This window comes from Psammomys obesus, unplaced genomic scaffold (genome assembly GCF_907164565.1).
Source record: "Psammomys obesus unplaced genomic scaffold, mPsaObe1.curated_primary_1811, whole genome shotgun sequence".
Classification (NCBI taxonomy): domain Eukaryota; kingdom Metazoa; phylum Chordata; class Mammalia; order Rodentia; family Muridae; genus Psammomys; species Psammomys obesus.
This window is the reverse complement of record NW_026596064.1, coordinates 3,196,518-3,217,938: the sequence shown is the minus strand read 5'-3', so window position 1 is coordinate 3,217,938 and position 21,421 is coordinate 3,196,518. Positions and strand designations below refer to the sequence as shown.

The following is a 21,421-nucleotide window of genomic DNA, read 5'->3' as shown; positions in this document are numbered from 1 at the left end:
TCTTTCCCAGAGAACAAACACGACTCTGCTCACTGTGCCAGCAGGCTTCGGGCTGGGAACATTGCAACACTGGGGTTGTTGACCTGTTGGCTCATTCACCTTCGGGAAGAATACGGGAGTGCAGAGCACATTTCTAAAACATTGCACAACTTCTTCCAGTGAATTAGAGCAGAAACCAATAAAAGAGGCGGTAAAACCAACAACCGGTTCCGTTATCCCTTTCTGCTTTGCCGGACTAATACAAAGGTCTCTGCACCCGTGAACAACGAGGACAGTGTACAACTCCTCCCATACAGTGTTGCCTGTGGGAAATTGGAGTGCATAAACGCAGGCCTCTGTCAGTTCTGGTGCGTTCCTCAAAAGAGCAAAGGCAGGAATATCTGCCAAGTGCTGGGAGCTCTCTCTACCCGGGACACTGGCACGTCTGAAAAACCATGGGCATCCTGTCTGGCCTCTGGCCACACCAGCCTCTCTGCTCAGTAGTTTAAGTGCAGGAGGAAGGGAAAGGACCAGCAGGACCTCAGCAGGTAAAAGTGCTTGCCTCGTAAGCCTCCGCCGACAACCTGAGTTTAGCGCCCGGAATTCACAGAAAACCTCTGGATGGTGACATAAATTTGTAATCCTGGCATTCCTGCTTTAAACCGGGAGGTGAGGACAGGAGGACCACCAGGAAGCTCACAGGCTAGGGAGCCTGGAGTAGGAGAGAAGGAGAAATGGGGACCTGTCTTGTCCTGAGGGCTCTGCGACACGCACATGGGGGCTGTGGCTTTTGTGTGCCCGCACTCAGATATTCTCATGCTCTCTATCTCTCTCATAAATACACACAACCATAATACTAAAGAAACGAAAGCAAAGACAGAGGAAGGAAAGAGGGAAGGAAAAAAGAGGAAAAAGAGAAAGAAGAAATAAAAGACACCCTCCCCCCCCAATTTGAATTCTGTGTGGTTGATGGGAATCTCTAGTTCAGGATGGAGGCCTGGAGCAGGGTTCTCTCAGTGTGGGTTGAGTGCAGCAGGAACAGGTGTGTGGCTAGAGGATGCCAGCCTGGGTCTACCCCTGAACTCCTATGAGACCGTGTCTGTCTAGGCATGTGCATACAGGCATGAATGTGTTTTACACTTGGCTGAGTCAGTGCCCATGGCTCCATGTATATGGGTTTATTTGTGAGTCTGGGTGTGAATGAGTGTAAGTTTGCATGTATGCCCATGTGTGTGTTTGTAAGGCAGAGGCACACAACCCTCCCACCTCAGTTCCTTCACCTGTCGAATGTTTTAGGAGTAAAGACAGAGACACTTAAGCTTTCCTGTAAACGAAACAGCCCAACACCATGGGTCGCAGAAGCAAAGAGAAGAGAATATGGGAGTTGAAAAGAAAATAAGGCAGAGAGAATGCCAGCTGTTGACTTTAGTTTTCCCAAAGCTGAATGTGGACATAAAGAATCTCTACAGTTAGAAGGTTTAGAGAAATTGTATTTTTTTTGTAAAAGTCAGAGTGAGATGATCTGCACAGAACAAAAGACATGCCTGAGCGGCACGTCATATTTGTACAAAGCCACCAAAAGTCAGGGATATTAATGACAACAACAAAAGCTTAGTCGTGCAGCAGGATGAGTCAACTGTCCAGGCTGGCTCAAGATGGTAAACTGTTCGACAAAAGCAGCGACGGCAGGCACATCTGTGTAGGAAGTCATGTGCTCCTGGTTGGCACGTTATCTACAGACATTTGTAAAAGGTTGCCCAAAACTATTGTATTTACAAAAAAAAAAAAAAAAAGTGAATTCAATAGCTAAGTGCACTTGCACACCCATTCATGTCTCCAACAAAGACTGCAGATCCAAGGAAGAGCGCTTGCTTCAACAGGAGCTAGCAAGTGCCGTAGTCACACCAGTCACACCAGAACAGGCAGAGATCGCCCGGGTTGGATGCCCTTGCTATGGCTCGAACAGCAGGTTTAAGGCCATCAAATCTAAGCAGATATTCAAACCTTTTGGAGTCACATACTTGTGTCTGAATTATGTGATTTGTCTTTCAACCTGTGGCCAAAGCCTTCTGGCTTATAAAATCCCCAAAGGAAAAACACAGAAGTATTCAATACAACGGAGGTCCTATTAAATAAGAACAGCACGCCACACTATAATTATGAGGAAATAAGGAAAGCCAGAGCATTAAACCACCACCTTCATGATCCTCCATCCTTTCCCCATGTAAGCAGCATGCAAAGAAGCCAAAAGAAAAATGTTGAAGGAGCAGACGCTGCAGGCAGGGAAAAACGGAGGCTGAGATCCTAAATCACCATGTGACTCACATCAACTGTTGTAGGAGACATAATCAGACCATGTGTCGTTAAGATACGGAACTGTCCCTCTTACAACAGTGGACACGTTCTGATACAGTGCTATTACTTGTATGTGAATTGTTGAGAGTTGGATTTCATGGCACATGTCTATAGTCAGTGCTTGGGAAAGGCTGAGGTAGGGGGATCTTGAGCTAGAGACCAGCCTGTGCCATGAACTCCATCTTAAACAAAATAAAACAAGGAAGATGGAGTAGCAAAGAAAAGGAGAGGAAAGAAGGGGAAGGAACACTTCCTTATATGTTTCCTAAAACTTCTACTAGAATGTAAACAAGCTCCTTATGGAACTGGGGCTTCTGTTTGCTTGTTTGTTTGTTGAGACAAGCTCTCCCAATGATATAGCTCTGGCCATTCTGGAACTCACTCTGTAGACCAGGTTGGCCTCTGACTCGCAGAGATTTTCCCCACTCTACCTCCTGAGCGCTGGGACTTTGAGGCATGTGCCGCCAAGGCCCAGCTCATTTCCTGCTTTTAGTGCTGTTGTTTATCTGAAGCCATTGCAATAGGATATCAATTAAAATGAACCAGGGCTTTTACTATCTATGCTTTTCAAGAAGTGCTTTCAGCAACTCAGAAATGTTTGTCAAAGTGCTTTGTAAATTACAAAATGAATGCTTCTGTGGGATAATAATATCTTGGATTATTTATTTGAGTTTGTTATTTGTTTTTGGGTTCATGGTGCCCCCTTTATCAACTCTTCAAGCGACTGATTCTGTGTTTAATCTTCTGTAAAAGAATGTGGCTTTATAGGGCAATATCCATCTGGCCCCCATAGGATGGTTGCACTGGCTATTTCTGGTTGGCAAATGTTCTAAATGGTTGCTGGAACTGGTCAGGGCCTGTCCCCTGCTGGTTATTCAGTGTTTAGAGTACTAATGACCCCTGTGGCTGGAAAGTGGAGAAAATCTGACATTTTATTAACCTGGCTCCAGATGCTTAAGTTCAGATTGAAAAAGAAAGGTGAAGAGGGTTAAAGTGCAAGAAAGAGAGTTGTTTAGCACCTAAAAGAAATAAGGACAACTCATCTGAGACTGAAGAAAAGCCTTCTTGTGGAAGAGTGGTGAGGATAGCGGCAGTGGGGTCTAGGGTCCCTGAGACGCAGAGCTCTCTCTGCCCACCCTTCTGGAAACACAGCCTTGGCCAGATGCCTGGAGGGTGTAGCCACATGCTGCTGTCTGGATGATCTCCCAGGGACTCCTTCATCCTCAGGCCGACATAGACATGACAGTCAAGGTAGCCTCATAGAGAGATGTGCACGGGCCAGTGGTCTTCTGCATCACCCCAAAGAAATGGTCCCCTGTGTCCACCCACACGCAGCACTGAGAGATTTTAGAGCAATGGTACAAATCTATGCAGAGAGAGGCAGACTGAAAGGAGTCCCAGAAGGACTAGGGTTTAGTTTCCCCTTAGTCCAGCAGAGTGCCTACGTGAAATGGGAATTAATCGGAACATAAGTGATATTTCTTGAATGTCTGAATTTATGTTCATGATTATGCTAAAACTCTCTTTGCAGCTGGGAGCTGGTTTTGTTTGTTTGGCTGGTTTTTGGTTTTCCAAGACAGGGTTTCTCTGTGTAGCCTGGCTGCCTTGGAACTCTGTTGACCAGGCTGGTCTTGAATTCACAAAGACCTGCCAGCCTCTGCCTCCCAAGTGCTGGGATTAAAGGCGTGGGCCATCACTGCTGCCTGGCTAGCCAATTTTACTAAGTGTTTCATAATGGAATTTTGACTAGAAATCACTAGGAGGTGATGTGAGTCACTCTTACAATACATTGTTAAAAGTAACGTATACTTTCTTGGTATGCCCAGTGTAGTGGTTTGAATGGCAATGTCCCACAGGCTTAGTTATCTGAACTTTGGTCCCCACTTTGCGGTGCTGCGTGGGGATGTTTGGGAGGTGTGGCCTGGCGGGGGTGGGGAGAGAACATCACTGTATGCAGCCTTTGAGATCACAGCCTCGCGTCACTTCTAGTTAGCTCTTTCTGCTCTCAGCTTCCTGCTCCTGTCGCCACTTGATGCCATGCCTCCCTGCCATGATGGACTCTCATCTCTCTGGAGCCATAAGCCAAAATAAACTGTCTTTCCAGAAGTTGCCTTGCTCACGGTATTTTATCAAAGCAACGGAAAAGAAGCGAATCCACTCAGCTGTAGCATAACTGGGAACAGAGACCCTAGAATTAGGGAGTTAGGCCAAGGAAGAGAGAACTTCTGAGCATCAGAGATTTGCCTCACCTGACGCAATACCCAGTGGCAGGGCTCAGCTGTGGCTCATACCATTGACGTCTTTCCTGTCATTTCCATTTGCCTGCCTTGTGCTGGCCTCTTTTTCATACTTTGCTAAGTAGGGAAACAAAGTTTAAGTAGCTATACTTTCCATTTCTTTCACATTTTATTTATCCAGAACACTGTTCTCTTCCCACCAAGGAATCAGGTTTTATTTTGGAGGCACATATGCAAAAAACTTGTAAATCTGCGGGAACTCCATCTTGAATTTCCCAGGACATGACTCTGAGGCTGTCTGGGGGAAGGACTGAATCTTTGGCTGTAGGGGATTGTTGCAATTTGGCAACGAGAAGCTGGGGAAATTGGCTTCAGGAAGGGCGAGAACTTCACCTATATTTAGTGGAGGGAGTCGGTAGATATATCCGATTTCTCGTTGGTGGAAAGGAAAGGGTCCTTTACCTGGACCTGTTTCTCTTGAGTGGCCATGTGGTGGGCCAAAGCCCCGCTGACTCTGACCTTGGCTATTGGAAGGTGGGTCACAGGGTCCATAATTATGGAACTCATGTCCGTGAGGGTGGTGTCCATGGGGACGGTGTCCAGGGGGATGGTCTCCATGGGGATGGTCTCCATGGGGGTGGTGTCCAGGGGGACGGTGTCCATGGGGATGGTGTCCAGGGGGACGGTGTCCATGGGGATGGTCTCCATGGGGGTGGTGTCCATGGGGGTGGTCCCTGTGAATATGGTGTCTGTGGGGGTGGTGTCCGTGGGGGTGATGTCCATGGGAAGGATGGACACTCATGTTTTGATGATCCTGGCAGAGGAAAAAGAGACATGAATATAATTATGTAAGGAGTCAGATGTTAGACTTGACATAGGCTGGAGGCTTTCAAAGATTTCACAAATTGATTTAAGATGTAAGATACAAAAAAAAGCCATTGATATTTTAAATAGTATCATTTTATGTCTGGGAGTTTACCTGCATGTATGTATGTCTGTGTACTGTGTAGGTGTGCAGTCCCTATGTAGGCCAGAAGAGAGCCCCAGGTTCCCTGGAACTGGACTTAGAGACAGCTGTGAGCTGCCCCGTGGTACTGGGAATTGAACCCTGGTTTCTCTCTAAGAGTAGCTAGTACTCTTAACTGCTGGGCCATCTCTCCAGTCTTACTTTTTTTTTTTTCCTGGCCAAATTACATTTAAAATGAAATAGAAAACTGTTGTTGAATAGCATTATTATGTCCCAAGAGGAATACTATTTTGACAAATGAGAAAGATGATATCAGAGTAAGAGTATCCTTTGGAAGGACTTTATGCTGTCTTATGAAAAAATGTATTATCCTTATTTTTCTCACTTCAGTGACAAGTGATGAAACTCTATCAAAGAATGATACCTGTCTATTAGATTATCATCTTAGCCAGGCATGATGATACACGCCTTTGATCCCAGCACTCAGGAGGCAGAGGCAGGTGTATCTCTGTGAGTTGGAGGCCAGCCTGGCCTACAAAGTGAGTTCCAGGACAGCCATGGCTAAGAGAGAAACCCTGTATCAACAAAACAAAACAAAACAAAACAAAACAAAACAAAACAAAACAAAAAGAGTAAAGTAGCATCTTTTGACGGGTCTGACATTCCCAACATAGTCCTAAGACACTCTTCTAGCCACTTAACCTTTAAACCCTCAACTTTAGCTTCAAAAAACAAAAACAAAAAAAAACAAAAACTCAAAAAACTGGGTCTTTCTCTGTGGCTCATGCTGGCTTGAAACATGGCTGTTCTTCTTTCCTTTAAAAATTATTTATTTTTATTAATTACATTTGATGCACTTTTTTTATCACAGCCGTAACTCCCTCCCTCATCCTTTCCTCCCCCATCTCCCCAAGTCCTCCCCTTTGGGTGTCCTTCTATTTCAGCTGGAATATTTCAGTTGGAATTACAATTGTATACCAACACACTTTAACTTAAAAAAAAAAAAGTTGGGCTTGGTGGTGTACATATGGTTTCATGTGGCAGAGTACATTTTTAATCCCAGCACAGGGGAGCCAGAGGCAGGCAGATCTCTATGAGTTTAAGGCCAGCTTGGTCTACATAGTGATTTCCAGGCCAGCCAATGCTGCACAGTGAGGCCTCGTCTCAAAAACAAAACCAAACAAATAAAATACAAATAAAGAAAATCTATAGGGCCATGTTCTTAGTAACAACAAACCTACCCTCTGACTCTGTCTCTGTATTTCTCTCTTTTACACACACACACACACACACACACACACACACACACACACACAATCATAAGAGCCAAATGTCGGATGTGTTGTATTATCACTTGGCCTGGTCCTACTCACAATGAAGGATGCTTAGCCAACCCACCTCAAAGTTGAAGACTTCACAGGTTATGTCAGTGTTTTCTGGGGTTTCCAAGTCCGCTGCTTCTACACTGTAGGACAAAACTGCTCTGCAGAATCCAGAGACCTACAGAGGAAGATGCCTGTTAGTGTATGTAAGAGGAGTGCACAGTGACCGTGTGTGTGTGTGTGTGTGTGTGTGTGTGTGTGTGTGTGTGTGAGCACAGGGGTGTGAAGGCTTCTAGCCGAGAAAAGCTTTAAATGAATAAGAGGAAAGGGCTGTATCTTCCTGGTGAACTCCTTGCCTCACATACGCGACACCCAAAGCAAACAAGGAAATCTAAAGGCAATCCATACTACCATACGCCCATCAGTCAATACTTGGGTAAGGTACAGGCTACACAGGCTTTTTTTTCTTCTTCTATTTTTCAGGCTTCTGTGGGTTTCTTCCATGAGCAGACACGAGTACTGTATGTCTGTATGTAGTACTAGGGACACATACACCAGTGTTTCTGCACTAAAGACCTGGTTTGTTTGTGCCTGGGAGGATGGGGAATGCTGTTGAAGATAGATTTGTGTAACTTGAAGTGCTGGCAAGAGCAGAGCCATTGCAAAGATGGGTTTGCTTGGACCCTGTTAATGTCCGTGACTGCTGGCCCTAATTGGCTGGCATTTTATGTTCCAGAAGCCCCTAAGCCCATTTGTCAAAGGACAAGGAGACAATTCATCTCCACAAAAAGCTATGCATTGAGGCTGCCTGTACAGTTTTGAAGTCAAACGGACTTATATATGTCTTTACCCATTTACTAGCAGTGGGAAATAAATTGTGCAGAAGTTCTGAAATTCAGTGTTTGTAAATGAGTGTGATAACCATAGGTTACAAATGAGGTGAGGCTGTTAGAGTCCTTTCTCAGCCTTCACGATTCTGCAGTGGCTTTTTAACACCACATAAACACAGAGAAGGAGGAGGAATGGCTTGACTTTTGTGGCTTCTGAGCAGGGATCTAAAACTGGCACCAGTGGAAATTTGAGCAGTTGGAACCCGACAGACACAGTGACTGCTTCCTCCCTTCTGGCCGGAGAAGGTGAATGTGACATTAAACCCCAGGAAAGCCCTGGAGTTGAGATCAGAGCTGAGTTCCTGTTTGCTAACACATCCACCTAAGAGTGCACAGGTTAAGTGGTTAAGATTTCGAAAGCCTGTAATCCCAGCAGAGGCAGAGTTCGAGCCTGGTCTACTAAGTGAGTGCAGGACAGCTAAGGTTACACAGAGAAACTCTATCTTGAAAAACAAAACAAAACAAAACAAAACAAAAAGATTTTAGGTCTCCTCATCACAGGGTAACAGAGCCATACACTTGCATCTCTTGAGCAAAATTGTCGTGAATCTCGGCAGACAATGACATAGGAGGAGGTGCACCAAGACACCAGTGTGCGTTTGTTGCTTTCCCACCACTGGGACCCAACACCTGCTGATCGAGGACTGAAGCGAGGAAATACCCGGCATCATTTCCCCATCTGCAAATCAGAGGGAGTGTGAGTGTTACCTGCTAGGATGGTGTGAGTGTCAGTAAGTGAACATGTGTATGAAACATTTGGTAGAGCCTCCTAAGTAGTGAGCCCTCTCTAAGTAACAGCGTTTCACAGGCGTGTGTCACACTTACTGGAGGGTACCTGGGGAAATGCTGTGTGGAACAGTTCCTGGCAGAGAATTCCACGTAGTAATTGGTCCTTTCCCCTCCTCTCTAGAACAGAGGAACCGACATAGTTTCAGGAGCATAGAAAGTTAAGAGGAAAAATGATAGCTTCCCATCCTACAACATCTTGTAAAGCACTCTGGGAATTAAGATGATGAATGCATGCTATTTTCTTTTGATGTCTTCCTTATGAAAATGCATTACACCAGTGATAAGAGATCACCACTTGACAGAAACTCACCGCTCTTATAACTCTCTCTACCCGTTCCACTCTGAAAGAGGCAAAGTCATCATTCTCCCTTTTGTACTTGTTGAGGGCTTTATTGGCTTGTTTTCTGTAGAGCTCAGAATCCTCAAAAAAATCGAAGAGTACGGGACTGTCTTTGGTGTTGCTCAGTGCTGAAGAGACTAGAAGGAGAAGACAGACGGTGATGCCACGGTGTCAGAGTTGGAAGCAGCAGTGTCAAGGCCAGGTCTGAATACGGCATATGAAAGCCCAGCACTGAGGATGCCACTGGCTTCCTTATTACAGACGGACCAATTGAAGGTTAAAGTAACCTGTCAAGATCAGTCAGCCCGGCGGCAGAGACACCACCTGCCCTTCCCTGCTGGTCCTCGTTGTGACCTCCACCCATGATGCCCTTTCCACTCTGGCTTGTACAACATGATGTTTGAATTTGCACTTCCCACCTTTGCCAGAAAGAGAATGTCAGCTTCAAGGTAAAGTGACAGAAAAGATTCAGCACACTCTTTCAGGACTCTCCCTCCCTCCTCCCCACTCTTTCTTTCTCCCTCCTTTCTTTTTCACCCGCAGGGAATCACCCTGTAGCTGCCCTCAGACTCAATGGCCTACAGAGTGCTGGGAATATAGGCCTGTCCCATCATGCCTTGCTTTTTTCTTTCTTTAAGTAACTTTCTGTAGAAGCTGTTGGGTCATTGACCATGTCCAATCATGCTCAAATTTTCCCTTTTAGAACCAATTCTTTTGGAAAAAACAAATAGAGCCCACACTGTAGAGATTTAGAGATAGTCATCTTTGTCATGTCTCCATGTGCTTCTGAGAACACACTGTGTGTGGAACCTTTGCCAGCTGCTATTATTTTAATCTCTAAAATAGATAGTTTCACAGTGTCTACTGCATAGCCTTGTGTGAGATTAACCAAAATGATTAGCACTATATAATACAATATATAACTACATTGTATACTGTAGAGTAATATAGAACTTTTAACTATTGAAGCCAGTTCTTATCAAGTGCTAAGTATTCTGCAGAGTACTCATCCTATATAGTTCCAACAAGAATTCTAAAACAAGGAAAGCCTAAAGGGGTTAGGTAACCTGTTCCCCAAGTCACAGTTACTTTGGAAATAAAAATAATTGGGGCTGGCAGCCACCTGATGGCATGGCCCTGGGGGCAAAACCTAGACACAATGAAGACATGATTTCATCTCAACAGCGTTGACTCTGAGGTCACAGGTGAATAGTGAGGTTTGAATTTAATCAGGTCAGCCTATCGTCAGAGCTAAGTCTCTTCGAAGGATGCATTGCCTCTTTAAATCCCCACATCTCTGTATTAAATCTCTTTAGGTAAGGTATACCAGAGAAAGAGAACTGTCCTCTGTCTACTTTCAGGAGAATGTGTACTACCAGAGAAAGCCAGGGCAGGGGCCCTCTCTCATGTTCCTAATGTTATGTAATAAATAATGCTGTATGATCAAGTTCAGTTCTATGTTAATTTGGAATTACTTAGCAATTCAGCAGATGACCTGTTGGACCCTGCTGTTAAGGTCAAAGTCTGGCATTATTGGACAGCCGCTGAGCCCAGTGCTAAAATGACCAACTCCCTTCCTCACCTGAGTTCCTCTTTCCAGCTTGATCTGAGGAAACCCCAAATCCTCTAAGGAGTGCCTTCAGGAAGACCCTTTCCTGATAACTCAGTGTGTACCTGGGGATTCCTAGAAATACGCTCCCCCATGCTAATGAGATGTTTTGGTACCTTAGCTTTCAGCGAATGACCTTTTCCCATACCTCTAACAGTACCTGAGTTCTCCCCTCCCCCCTAGGATAATTAACTACTGCGTTCCCTTCTTAGGAGAGGACTGTGCTGCTGCTTGTAAATGAAGCATCTCCGGCCCTTCTAACCCCAGCCAATCAAACACACTCACCCCTGAAGCCCCTCCCACTTCCTGTTTCTCAAACCAAACCCTCTCTGTCTCTCACTCCATTCCTCCACCCTGACCGTCTGAGACTAGCTGCTTTGTCGCTGAGCCTTCACCTTCGCCTGCCTAGCCAGGCTTGCTCTGGGCCAAGCTCCCGCCTTGCCTTCAACTCGGGTCAAGACTGTTGGCTGTTCCCAACGAGGCCACCAGATTTCCCGGAGCTAAGTTGGGCTTCCAAAGCCACTTGGCTTGGCTCAGTTGGAGCTCCAGGCTTCTTGCTGCTGCCTGGCCTGGGGCCAGCAGCTTAGCCTAAAAGCTGTAACCCTCTGCTGCCAGTATGGCAGCTTGAAAAGAGCTATAATACTCGTTTCGGAGAAAATCCTTTTCTCCCGCACCCCCAGCGGAACCAGAGAGCGTGTGACATACAAATCTCGTCTGTGTCCGGGACTTCCGGGAGACGCAGAACGACAACGCGCTTACCTGAACTTGTGGTGCAGTTGTAGCCATTCACTCTGAGATCCTGAGACTCGTTCGAGTATCTTGTGGCTATTACCTTACATTGTCCAATCACCTGTAAAACAAGAGGATTTTAAGCCCTTACGGAGCTATGCTCCCCAGATTGCTTGTGAGGGAACACAGAGGCCGTATTATACCATCTCACTTAACATGCATTGGGTTTTTTTTTTTCCATCAGTCTTGTCACCTTAACCCAAACCCTTACAAGAGCATCTATTTCAATGGATTGTGACCATACCCCACGGATTGTCAAAGGAGAAAGCCCGTTGGCGTGTAAAACTCTCACTTCTGGACCTGACATCCAGTGTCTGCCTATTGCTTTGGGTTCTCTCCTGTGACAGGGAGTCTGGCCTCAGTATTCAGGTCCAAAAGCACAGCAAGCCCTCATTCCTCCCTGCAACGGTGGCCATAACTGCTAATGGGACCAGTCTTCGTGGCACACAATTATCCATTCATTAATTCATAGACTGTGTGGCCTGGAAATGACCTCAGAGTCTACCTACTCCAACTCTTTCACTTTAGAGTTGAGAAGACTGCAGTCTAAGGATGATTGGTGACTTGCCCAAGACTCAAAGCTGGTGGCGCTATCCCCGGAGGCCACAAGAGTACTTTTCAAGGCTAATGCCGTTTTTGTGAATCTTAAGGCATCAGCAGCTTTTCCCACTGTGGTGGCCCAACATGCCGCCTCTGAGTGAGCGGAGTAGATGGAAGAATGTTAGGAGGGAGAGGGAGACCCCCCTACTTACTAATTCAGATGGCCATCTATTCGGAAGACAGTCATCCTGGGGTTTTGTGGACAGGACCCAACAATCAGATTCTTTCACATTTAGGACGAAGTAGTAGACAGTGGCGGCTCCCTGAGGACAACGAGGGAGGTGAAGAACAGGTCAGTAGGGTGATGGAGCCCAGAGGCTTTCTGTTTTAGTCTATTTTAGTGTTTCATGATTTGTTTATTATTTTATGTGCACTAGTGCTTTGCCTGCATGTATGTCTGTGTGAGGGTGTTAGATCCCCTGGAACTGGAGTTATAGACCGTTCTGAACTGCCACATGGGTGCTGGGAATTGAACCCAAGTCCTCTGGAAGAGCAGCCCGTGCTCGTGCTCTTAACTTCTGAGCCATCTCTCCAGCCTCTATTTTTGTTTATACTAAAAGCAATTTCTTCCTTTCCCTTTCCTTTCTTTCTCTCCATTCTTCTTCACTCCCCTCTCTTTCTCTTTTCTCCTCTTCCCTATCTCTTGTTTCTTCTCTTTCCCTTTAAAGAACAGGATCCCAGGACATAAGAACCCAGGCTGGCTTTGAGTTGATCTTTCTGCTCAGCACTCCCAAGTGCTGAGATTACAGGCTTCTCTTACCTTTAAAAATCTGCCACTAAATGGCCCATTGGTTTGGGTAGGGTTGAAAGTGCAAGCCCAGAGTTAAAAGGGACAGTAGCCACTGCCTCATCTGGTTTGCATCTTTGGTCCTGCCCTCTGTTCCTGAACTGTCTTTCCCCCTTTAATCTTGTCTGCAGCTAAACCTGTTCTCTACTCTTGATCTCTGTGGTGTTCCTTTGTCCTTCTTAATGGCTTTATTGACCATTTATTTAGGTTCTGGCTATACAGATGTAAATTGCAAGGGCACTTGGCTCATACCTCTGATTCCAAAACTCAGGAGGATCAAGAATTCAAGACCAGCCATGTGCAGTGGCGCATGCCTGTTCCCCCAGCACTCAGGAAGGCAGAGGCTGGTGGATCTCTGTGAGTTTGAAGCCAGCCTATCTACAAAGCAAGTTCAGGACAGCCAAGGCTATACAAAGAAACCCTGTCTTGAAAAACCAAAACCAAAACAACAACAAAGAGTTCAAGACCAGTTTGAGCTAGTAGCAGTAGCATAAGAAAACAAGCAATGAAAAATAGAAATACATCTTGCAATTATTAGTTTCTTTGCTTTGGCCCATCAAAAACCAGGCTAACTGGACTTTCCTTGAAATGTCTCTCATGTCTTGTCTGTTCCTATTCTTTGTCACTGCGTCAGTCTAGTCTTCATATTCACATTCCTGGATACATGAACAGCTTCTCAGTTTATGTCCCTGTCACCTCAATCGCATTGTGTCCCTCCTCCCACCTCTCTGTGTTGCCATTCAGAAGTAGCACCATGCTCTTTGATCCTGTGTCTGACAAATGTGGCAAAGAGCTTAGAGTGGGACAGGTGGTCATTACAGGGTTCATTGTCTTACTGTTCCTCTTTTCTGCATTTTGCAGTATCTCCCCTTATCCAATGCTGGGAAGACTACAAATTGTTTTGTGTGTCATCAGCTGAGGCAGTTGTCTTCGGTCTGGCGTCCTGCTTTCAGACGCTCCACCAGAGAAGATGTACGAAATTGTTGTTGTCGTTACTGTTACCGCTGTAGTGAGAGGGAACAGCATCTCTCCACAGTCCCTGTTGGCCCATCAAACCTGTTCATATAATCTAAATGAAGCAGTAAGCTTGCTTGGCTTCAATCAAGAGAAGCCCATACTTTCCTCCAATGTCACACTCAACTCTAGCATTTCCAGAGCCCTGTTCAAGTTCCAGAATTCCTTACTTGCTTATTCAATTACTTTGTAATACACCTTCTGATCCCCTGCTCTCCTAGAGGAGATAATGCGCTTGGGAACACCTATTCAAATCCCACCCGTGGTCCAGAACCCACCAGCATGTTTCCCTTCATTAAATTGCTGCAATGTCTTTAGCACACACACAGTCACAAAACATAGGCTGTTTTTCACAGTTGGCCTATGTGCGTTTAGCAGGTTGTTATTTCCTCGAGGCGCACAGGTAACTCTAGTTTTCTTTCCAAAGTGTCTAATGTTCTATGGGCTCAGCATAGTGCTGCTAGGTACTTTCAGACCGATGCATAGTTAACAACATGCCAATGACAAAAATTAGTTTAGAGGCAACCCAACACTTTAGAGGGAGCCTCAGAAACTAAAGAGGAAGCCTGACAAAGCCATTAATTATGCGAAGCAGTCTGCTCAGGGGCTCCAGTCCCCTCGCCCTCACACAGGATTGCCCAGCTCAGCTTCTCTATCGGCAATTTCTCACCACTTCATCCAAGTGAGCGTCAGAGACTCTCAGCAGCTGGAAAGCATAGCCATTCCTCCGCCCTTTATTGATCAGGTCTAGAACTTTCTCAGCCGTAGACTCGGAAGCATTACAGTTGGTGGGACTCAGGGCGTGGACACCCTGCAGGATGACTAGAAGCAAAGCTGAGGTTAGCACCTTCATTGTGCTAAACCATCCCGGGCTGTGGTCCACCATAGGAGAGACTTTTATGGTGACACACACTCAATTGATAAAGGTCTTTATAGATTTTTGTTGTATAACTGGGGATGTTCACCTTGACCCCAGGTTCAAATATCTGTCAACAGTCTGTAAATAATTAGTGAAGAAAAAGTTGAGACATAACACTGATGAGTGGGTAAAATCATTGTTTGCCCAAACATGGCTATATCTTGTGGACAGCTGATTTGGGGTGTGTTTGACCATAAGTACTTATTGGGTGGTGTGGTGATGGAGTTGAGAGTAAGTTTTTTGTATCTGTCTCAGTTGGGAATCTCTCCCACCAGCTGCATCTTTGCATTACGGCGATAAAATTCCTCAGTGGAACTCAGCATTATCTGAGGGAGGTAACACATGCCTCTTGAAGGGTATGGCCTTCAGCTGTGGCTGTGGAATCAGATGGGAATCTCTAACCCTGGTGCTGCTGCTTTCTTGAGATGTGTAATGCTGTAGAACCCCTCAGTCCTAGTCACTGTTCTGTTGCTGTGAAGAGACACCATGACCACAACAACTCTTATAAAAGAAAACCTTTCATTGGGGCTGGCTTAGAGTTTCAGAGGTTTGGTCCATTATCCTCATGGTTGGGAGCATCGCAGCACACACAGATGAACACAGTGTTGGAGAAGTAACTGAAAGTTCTGCACGTGGATCTGAAGGCAGCAGGAAGAAAGAATCACTGGATCTGGCCTGGGCTTTGGAAACTTCAAAGCTCACTCCCAGTGACGCACTTCCTCTAAGTAGGCCACACCTCCCAATCCTTCTCAAGTACTGCCGCTCTCTGATGACTAAACATCCCAATATATATGAGCCAATGGGGGTGTCTTAGTTACGGTCCCATTGCTGCGATGAAACACCATGACCAAAAGCAGTTTGGGGAGTAAAGGGTTTATAGAGTTTATACTTCTACATCATTGAAGGAAGTCAGCACAGGAGCTCAAGGCAAGAAACTGGAAACAAGAGCTGATACAGAGGCCATGGATGGGTGCTGCTTATTGGCTCACTCCTCACTGTGTGCTCAGCCTTCCTTATAGAACCCAGGACCACCAGCCCAGGGGTGGCCTACCAACAAGGGGCTGGGCCTGTCCCCATCCATCACTAATTAAGAAAATGCTCTACAGGCTTGCCTACAGCATGATCTTGTGGAGGCATTTTCTGAATTGACATTCCTTCCTCTCAGATGACTTTAGCTTGTGTCAAGTTGACATAAAAATATCCAGCAGAGGGGACCATTTTCAGTCAAACTACCACATCCGTTGAGTCTTAGTTTCTTTATTTGTAAAGTGTGAATTGATAGTTTTTGACAGTTCTGTGCAGTGAACAAGAAGCCATGTCTATGTCAGTGATTGCAAACTTAGGCACAGAATAAGTGCTGGGCAACTGGTGCCACTTACAATTCCTAAAGTTCATGTTATAACTACGGGCCACTCCCATGCCATCCAAATTATCTGTGGCTCTTAAAGCAAATGGTACAAAGGAAGATAACAGGGACACAAAAAGGGGCTGAGAAGTTAGCTGACTATCCCATTTGGGGAAGGGCTCAGTGCTGGGAGCAGGGCTGAATACAGGAGCCCCTCTCAAAGTCTTCCAGAGTGTGGAAGCTCCACGCTTGCAGAAGCTGCAGTTGCTGAAAGAATCCAAGAGAGCCTGCCCAGGTTTCCTCCCCACCGCCGCAACAGTGTCCTCACAGCATCTCACTTCTTCCTGAAAACTCTCTACCGTGACGGTCCGCAGCGATGGTGACGGGCCTTGCCTTCAGCTTAGAAAACATTTGAAGAACCTTAAGAAAAACCCAGACTGAGATACTTCTTGGTGATAGACTCTTGCGGAGCATGTGCACAGTCCTGGGTCTCATGTCCGACAGAAGGAGAAATGTTAGTGCACCTGTGCCGATCCCTTCAGTTAGAGTTAGCGGTGGAGCCGGGTGTGGTGGCACATGCTTTTAATCCCAGCACTCAGGGAGGCAGAGGCTGGCAGATCTCTGTGAGTTCGAAGCCAGCCTGGTTAACAAGGTGAGTCTAGGACAGCCAAGTCTACACAGAGAAACCCTGTCTCAAAAAACAAAAACAAAACAAACAAAAAAGAAAGAAACTAACTAACTAGGGCAGAGACACATTGATGGAGTTCATATGTCGTGATACAGTATTATGAAAATATCTCTTTAATGCTAAGACACTGGAACTCTTGCTAAGCCTCATAGGCAGAGTTAAAAATAAATTTGGGTCACTTTAGACCTAAGACTATGTACTCAGCCTGTTTATTCAATGTGCTTTTAAGAAGACACTATAATAATCAAATTTATGTGCCTTGGATTTCCCATGAAATCAACTTTTTGTTTGTTTTATTTCAAGACTTTCTTTTTCTTTTTTAAAGTAACCTTGGCTATCCTGATCTGCCTGCCTCTGCCTCCCAAGTGCTGGGATGAAAGCTGTGTGCACTCTCACCACCTGTGGGCAATCAACTTTTTACAACCTAAGCCAACGCATAGCCATAACAGCCATATTCTAACATGTATCATTTCCATGTCCCTCCATGAGTAATGCACGTGTGTTTGAAGGTTGAAAATGGCCTTATGTAATCCAACATAAATGTTGCCGCAACATGGATATTGCTTGAGAAATAATGATGTTTGTTATCTGGGTCATTTAGAGTCAGTGATTTAATCCCTTGTAAAACTCTGTTAAAGATTTCTGAAAAGTATTCCTTATTCTTTCCCCAGGTGGTGCTTTTTGTGCTCTTCAATAAATACAAAACAGAAGCTCTTTGTTAGGGACACACACAGAGAGATGGAGACAGAGAGATTTACAAAACAGCCTTCAGGCAGGCACGGATTCAGACTCCTATCATAGACAGACAGGGATGAGGGAAGACACAGGAAAAGCAGAATAGATTATTCAAATCTGGCCTCACTCTTGGTTAAATGGCACCAAGGGGAAGTGCTTTGATTTCAGTCCGTAACACAACATGGATACATTATTGGTGATTATTAATAATAACTCATGTTATTATTGACATTGCTCACCAAAGGCCCAGGCTGGCTCTAGAAGTATAAGGCAAACAGTTAGGACAGCATTCAAGACTGCACTTTTAGAATCACTTCCATTGGCCTATGAAGAGCCAGTGTTGTGACTCAGAATCACAGGAATGGCAGGTAAGAGAATAACTTTCAGGAGTTTTTCTTCAAGTCATCAGGCTTGGTAGTAATCATATTTCCCCCCTGAACCATCCCACCGGTGCAGCAGAAACCAGTGCTACCAAACTAGATATGCTTGACACCTACAGTCCCAGAGCAATTAGCATTAGCAACGTGCAAACCACTGATTATTTGACAAGGATCTTGGTTGGCTTACTCACATGAAATATGCAGACTATAAAAAGGAGATTGAGAACTGAAAACTAAACAAACTGTATGCATCTAAGAGGTGAACCAGAGAATAAATGGAACTCAAGTTTGGAATTCTGAGAAGAGGGTGTTTTTGTCAAGACAAGAGGCACAGAGACATGGGAAGATGTCTGCTTGAGGAAGTTTGAAGAGTAGACCATTCAGCATGGCCACAGCTCGAAGAGCATGAGTAATGTAAATGAAGACTCTGCTTTGACCTTAGTCTAAGGATTGTAGAAAAGAAAAAATGGTAAGGAGTGGTGAGTATGGGAACAGCCTACTTCTTTAAGAAAAGTTCATAGTTAGAGAACACAAAGCCCAAGGCCCTTCCCCACCCTTCTTCCAGTGTGGATTATAGACTACCCTTAGGAAAATCCTCTGCTGGAGCTGGTGATGATCTTTCTCTGTTTGCCCCCACATCTGCCTCTGTTTGATTTTCTCTATCTGGCCCTATTTCCCAGGATTTCCAGGGATTAGTGAATACCAACTTCCCTGTTAGCCGGTTTACTATTAGGCTCAAAGAGCCAAGGTGTAGCGCAGATTGGAAGAGGCAGGAAGAAAGCAGCAGTGTTTATCCAGGTGATCAGCCTCAGATCCTCTATGCTGTCACCGAGGCTGCTCCCCCAAGGCTCGCCCTGATTCACAGCTCAGCTCACACTGGGCTTGGGAAGCCCACTTCTCTTCCTGCCTTCTTTGCCAAGATGCTAAAGGCCTTCTATTGTGGCTATCCTCCAGGCACCTCAAAATCTTTTGTCCTTCCCTTCCCTGGCCTAAAGGGTTTATTACAGATCCTCACGTAGCCCTTCTGCTTCTTGTCAGATGCTGACTAATCTTGCATGCATATGTGTACCTGTGTTTCCAGTTGAGAGGAAACTGGTTCCACGATGTTTTTAAATATAGAAAAAGGATGGCCACAATTGAATGTTATGATGAGTGCTTTGGTCTCTTCAGTGGTTGTTCTGAGGGTTTATATAAAAATGGAAAGTGGTATACCTGGTGTCACCAATGGATGGCACAAGACAGACAGACAGACACACACACACACACACACACAGAATTCTCTTCTTTGTGACCCTGTCTCACTGAAAGGGCCCACTGTCAAGACCCCAGGCAGATGAAAAGATGCTACGGGTTGGAAATAGTTTAGGCACTCCAAGGGAGTCCTTTAAGCATAGGGGAGGCAAAGAGAGCATTAAGGAAATGTGTTCATTTGTAAAGCTGAGCACATACCTTGTCTGATATGATAAATGAGAGGTCAGAAACAGAAAATGGGGTAGGAGAGTCCATGATACAGTACTCATGAGATTCTCATCTGGGATGGGAATGTTGGTGGTGATGAGCTATTTTGAGATCACTCATTCCTAAACACCAATTTGAATATTATTCATTCATGGAAACACTTTCACAGGAAAACAGACTGACCGCCACACTCTAGCCACAGGCCAGCTGTCCACCAACTCAAGCAGGAAGCCCATTTGTGGACCAAATTAGGTGGCCTGCCAAGAAACTACAGATGTTCTGACTACAATGACAGCAGCAAGTTCCCACTTCTTCAAATATGCAGGCACTAACACATGCCACATTGTTCAAATACAGTCATGGAAAGAAAGCACCGGAAATCTATCGTAAATGCAGAACTATGAGCTGCTTGACAAAGAGTTCAAAGTAATTACTTTAAGAGAAATGAAAGAAAAAAAATTAGGCGGTTAGGGAGATGGCTCAGTGGTTAAGAGCACTGGCTGCTCTTGTAGAGGACTCGGGTTCAATCTCAGCATCCACATGGCAGCTCATGCCTGTCTGTAACTACAGCTCCAGGGCTTGTGACACCCTTACACAGACACAGACACTGACAAAACACCAATGAACACAAAATGAGGATCAATTACATATATATATATATATAGAAATAATTCAATAAACTAAGAAACAAGACATTAAACATTCATGTTATCAAACAAGAAATTGACCTGATGCTCAACTAGATGCTTCTCCTTACTGACTAGCATTCCTGGTGCTGGGAAGGTACTCTGCACACTACCGGAGAAGAAGAGTAATCCTCAGTCTCTCACAGTTACAAACTCTGTGACCTAAAATGGCAGCTTGCCTGCAAGATAGATGGACTAGTGCAATCGTGGCAGAGACGTGGGAGCAACCATTCACTTCTTGGGTGGACCTAAGTCCTGCCCCACAAGATGGAACCTGTGCCCAACATGTTAATGAGACTTGAAACTTTGTAGGCCCTAAATAGGATGACTTTCTCAAACTCCAGGCTCAGGGATCTGTGGAAAATAGGAAGTGGGAGGATTCTAAGAGCCAAGGTGACAGCGGTTTCCAGATTCAGAAGGGCTAATGGGTGTATGGTGTCACAGAGAGTGCGGCATCACACACAAGACCTGCATAAGCTCAAGCCAGATAGAAGTCTAGCATGGAAAAGGGGGAAGCGGACGCCCCTAACTAAGAAGCGGCTTGCAGTTGAGGGTAACTGCTTGGAGTGATGCTGGGTGATTCCACCCCAGGACAGACCTCAGGCTCAGGAGTAGTTAACCAACAAAAAATGGACTCCATGGTCTTCTCTGTTATTTTTGTTCCTTTGTTTTGTGCCTTTTGGAGGGAGGGTTAGTTTTGTGTGTCTACGTGCCTCCCTTACCCTCAAGATAGGATTTCTCTGTGTTGCTCTGGCTGTCCTAGAACTCGCTTTGTAGACCAGGATGGCCTTGAATTCACAGAGATCTGCCTGCCTCTGCCTCCTAGAGTGCTGGGATTATAGGCATGCACCACTACACCTGGCTTATATGCCTTTTTTTTTTTAAAGAGAGAGAAAGAACATGAGGTTGGGAGGTGACTGGGAATGGAAGCAATGTAATCAAACTCTACTTTATGAATTTCTCAATAAAAAGAGAAAGCTAGAGGGTTTCTACAGTGCCTCATCTAACAACATTGCCCTTTTATCATTAAAAAAAAAAACCAACAAAAACACAAGGGCTGGAGAGATGGCTCAGTGGGTAAGAGCACTGTCTGCTCCTCCAGTCCTGAGTTCAATTCCCAGCAACCACGTGGTGGCTCCCAACCATCCATACTGGAATCTGATGCCCTCTTCAGCTAAAACACTCATACATAAAATAAATAAATAAAATCTTAAAAAAATAAAAAAAAGTTACCAGAGACTGAAGCTACACAAAGCATTTCAGACAACAGCAGGTCTCAGAGGTTACAACACACTCATTAGAGTAAATCATCTGGTGACGTTATAGCCGTTTGGCTTAAGTGTATCATGTCTGTTCTGCATGAGTAGAGATATTAAAAAGATTAAAAGGAAAGGAGAAGAAATGAAAGGGTGCTCAGAGTCTGAGCAGTTTGCACAGGATGCCACCCAGCACACAGAACCCAAACGGCGTGGCCCAGCATGGAGATTTATTCTCATTTCCTCTTCCAGACAACACGTTGAGATCAAGAAGCA

General features: G+C 45.1%; 1 protein-coding gene across 1 annotated transcript; it reads right to left on the bottom strand.

Moving 5' to 3' along the window:
- Nucleotides 1-4,721: 4,721 nt before the first annotated feature.
- On the bottom strand, nucleotides 4,722-14,584 carry Hrg (histidine rich glycoprotein). The gene is made up of 7 exons (XM_055625153.1): nucleotides 14,349-14,584; nucleotides 12,030-12,140; nucleotides 11,248-11,338; nucleotides 8,850-9,016; nucleotides 8,576-8,656; nucleotides 6,937-7,038; nucleotides 4,722-5,385 (listed from the first exon to the last, which is right to left on the bottom strand). The coding sequence occupies exons 1-7, from the start codon at nucleotides 14,562-14,564 to the stop codon at nucleotides 4,786-4,788; spliced, it is 1,368 nt and encodes a 455-aa protein (XP_055481128.1). The 5' UTR covers nucleotides 14,565-14,584; the 3' UTR covers nucleotides 4,722-4,785.
- Between the last annotated feature and the right edge of the window lie 6,837 nt (nucleotides 14,585-21,421).

Coding starts and splice junctions, on each gene's coding strand:
- Hrg (XM_055625153.1), bottom strand. CDS start 14,564: ATGGTGGACCACAGCCCGGGATGGTTTAGCACAATGAAGGTGCTAACC. Junction 7,039..8,575: donor ATTTCCCCAGGTACCCTCCA/GTAAGTGTGACA, acceptor CTTCCTCTGTAG/GTCTCTGGATTCTGCAGAGC. Junction 5,386..6,936: donor GTGAAGTCTTCAACTTTGAG/GTGGGTTGGCTA, acceptor TTCCTCTGCCAG/GATCATCAAAACATGAGTGT.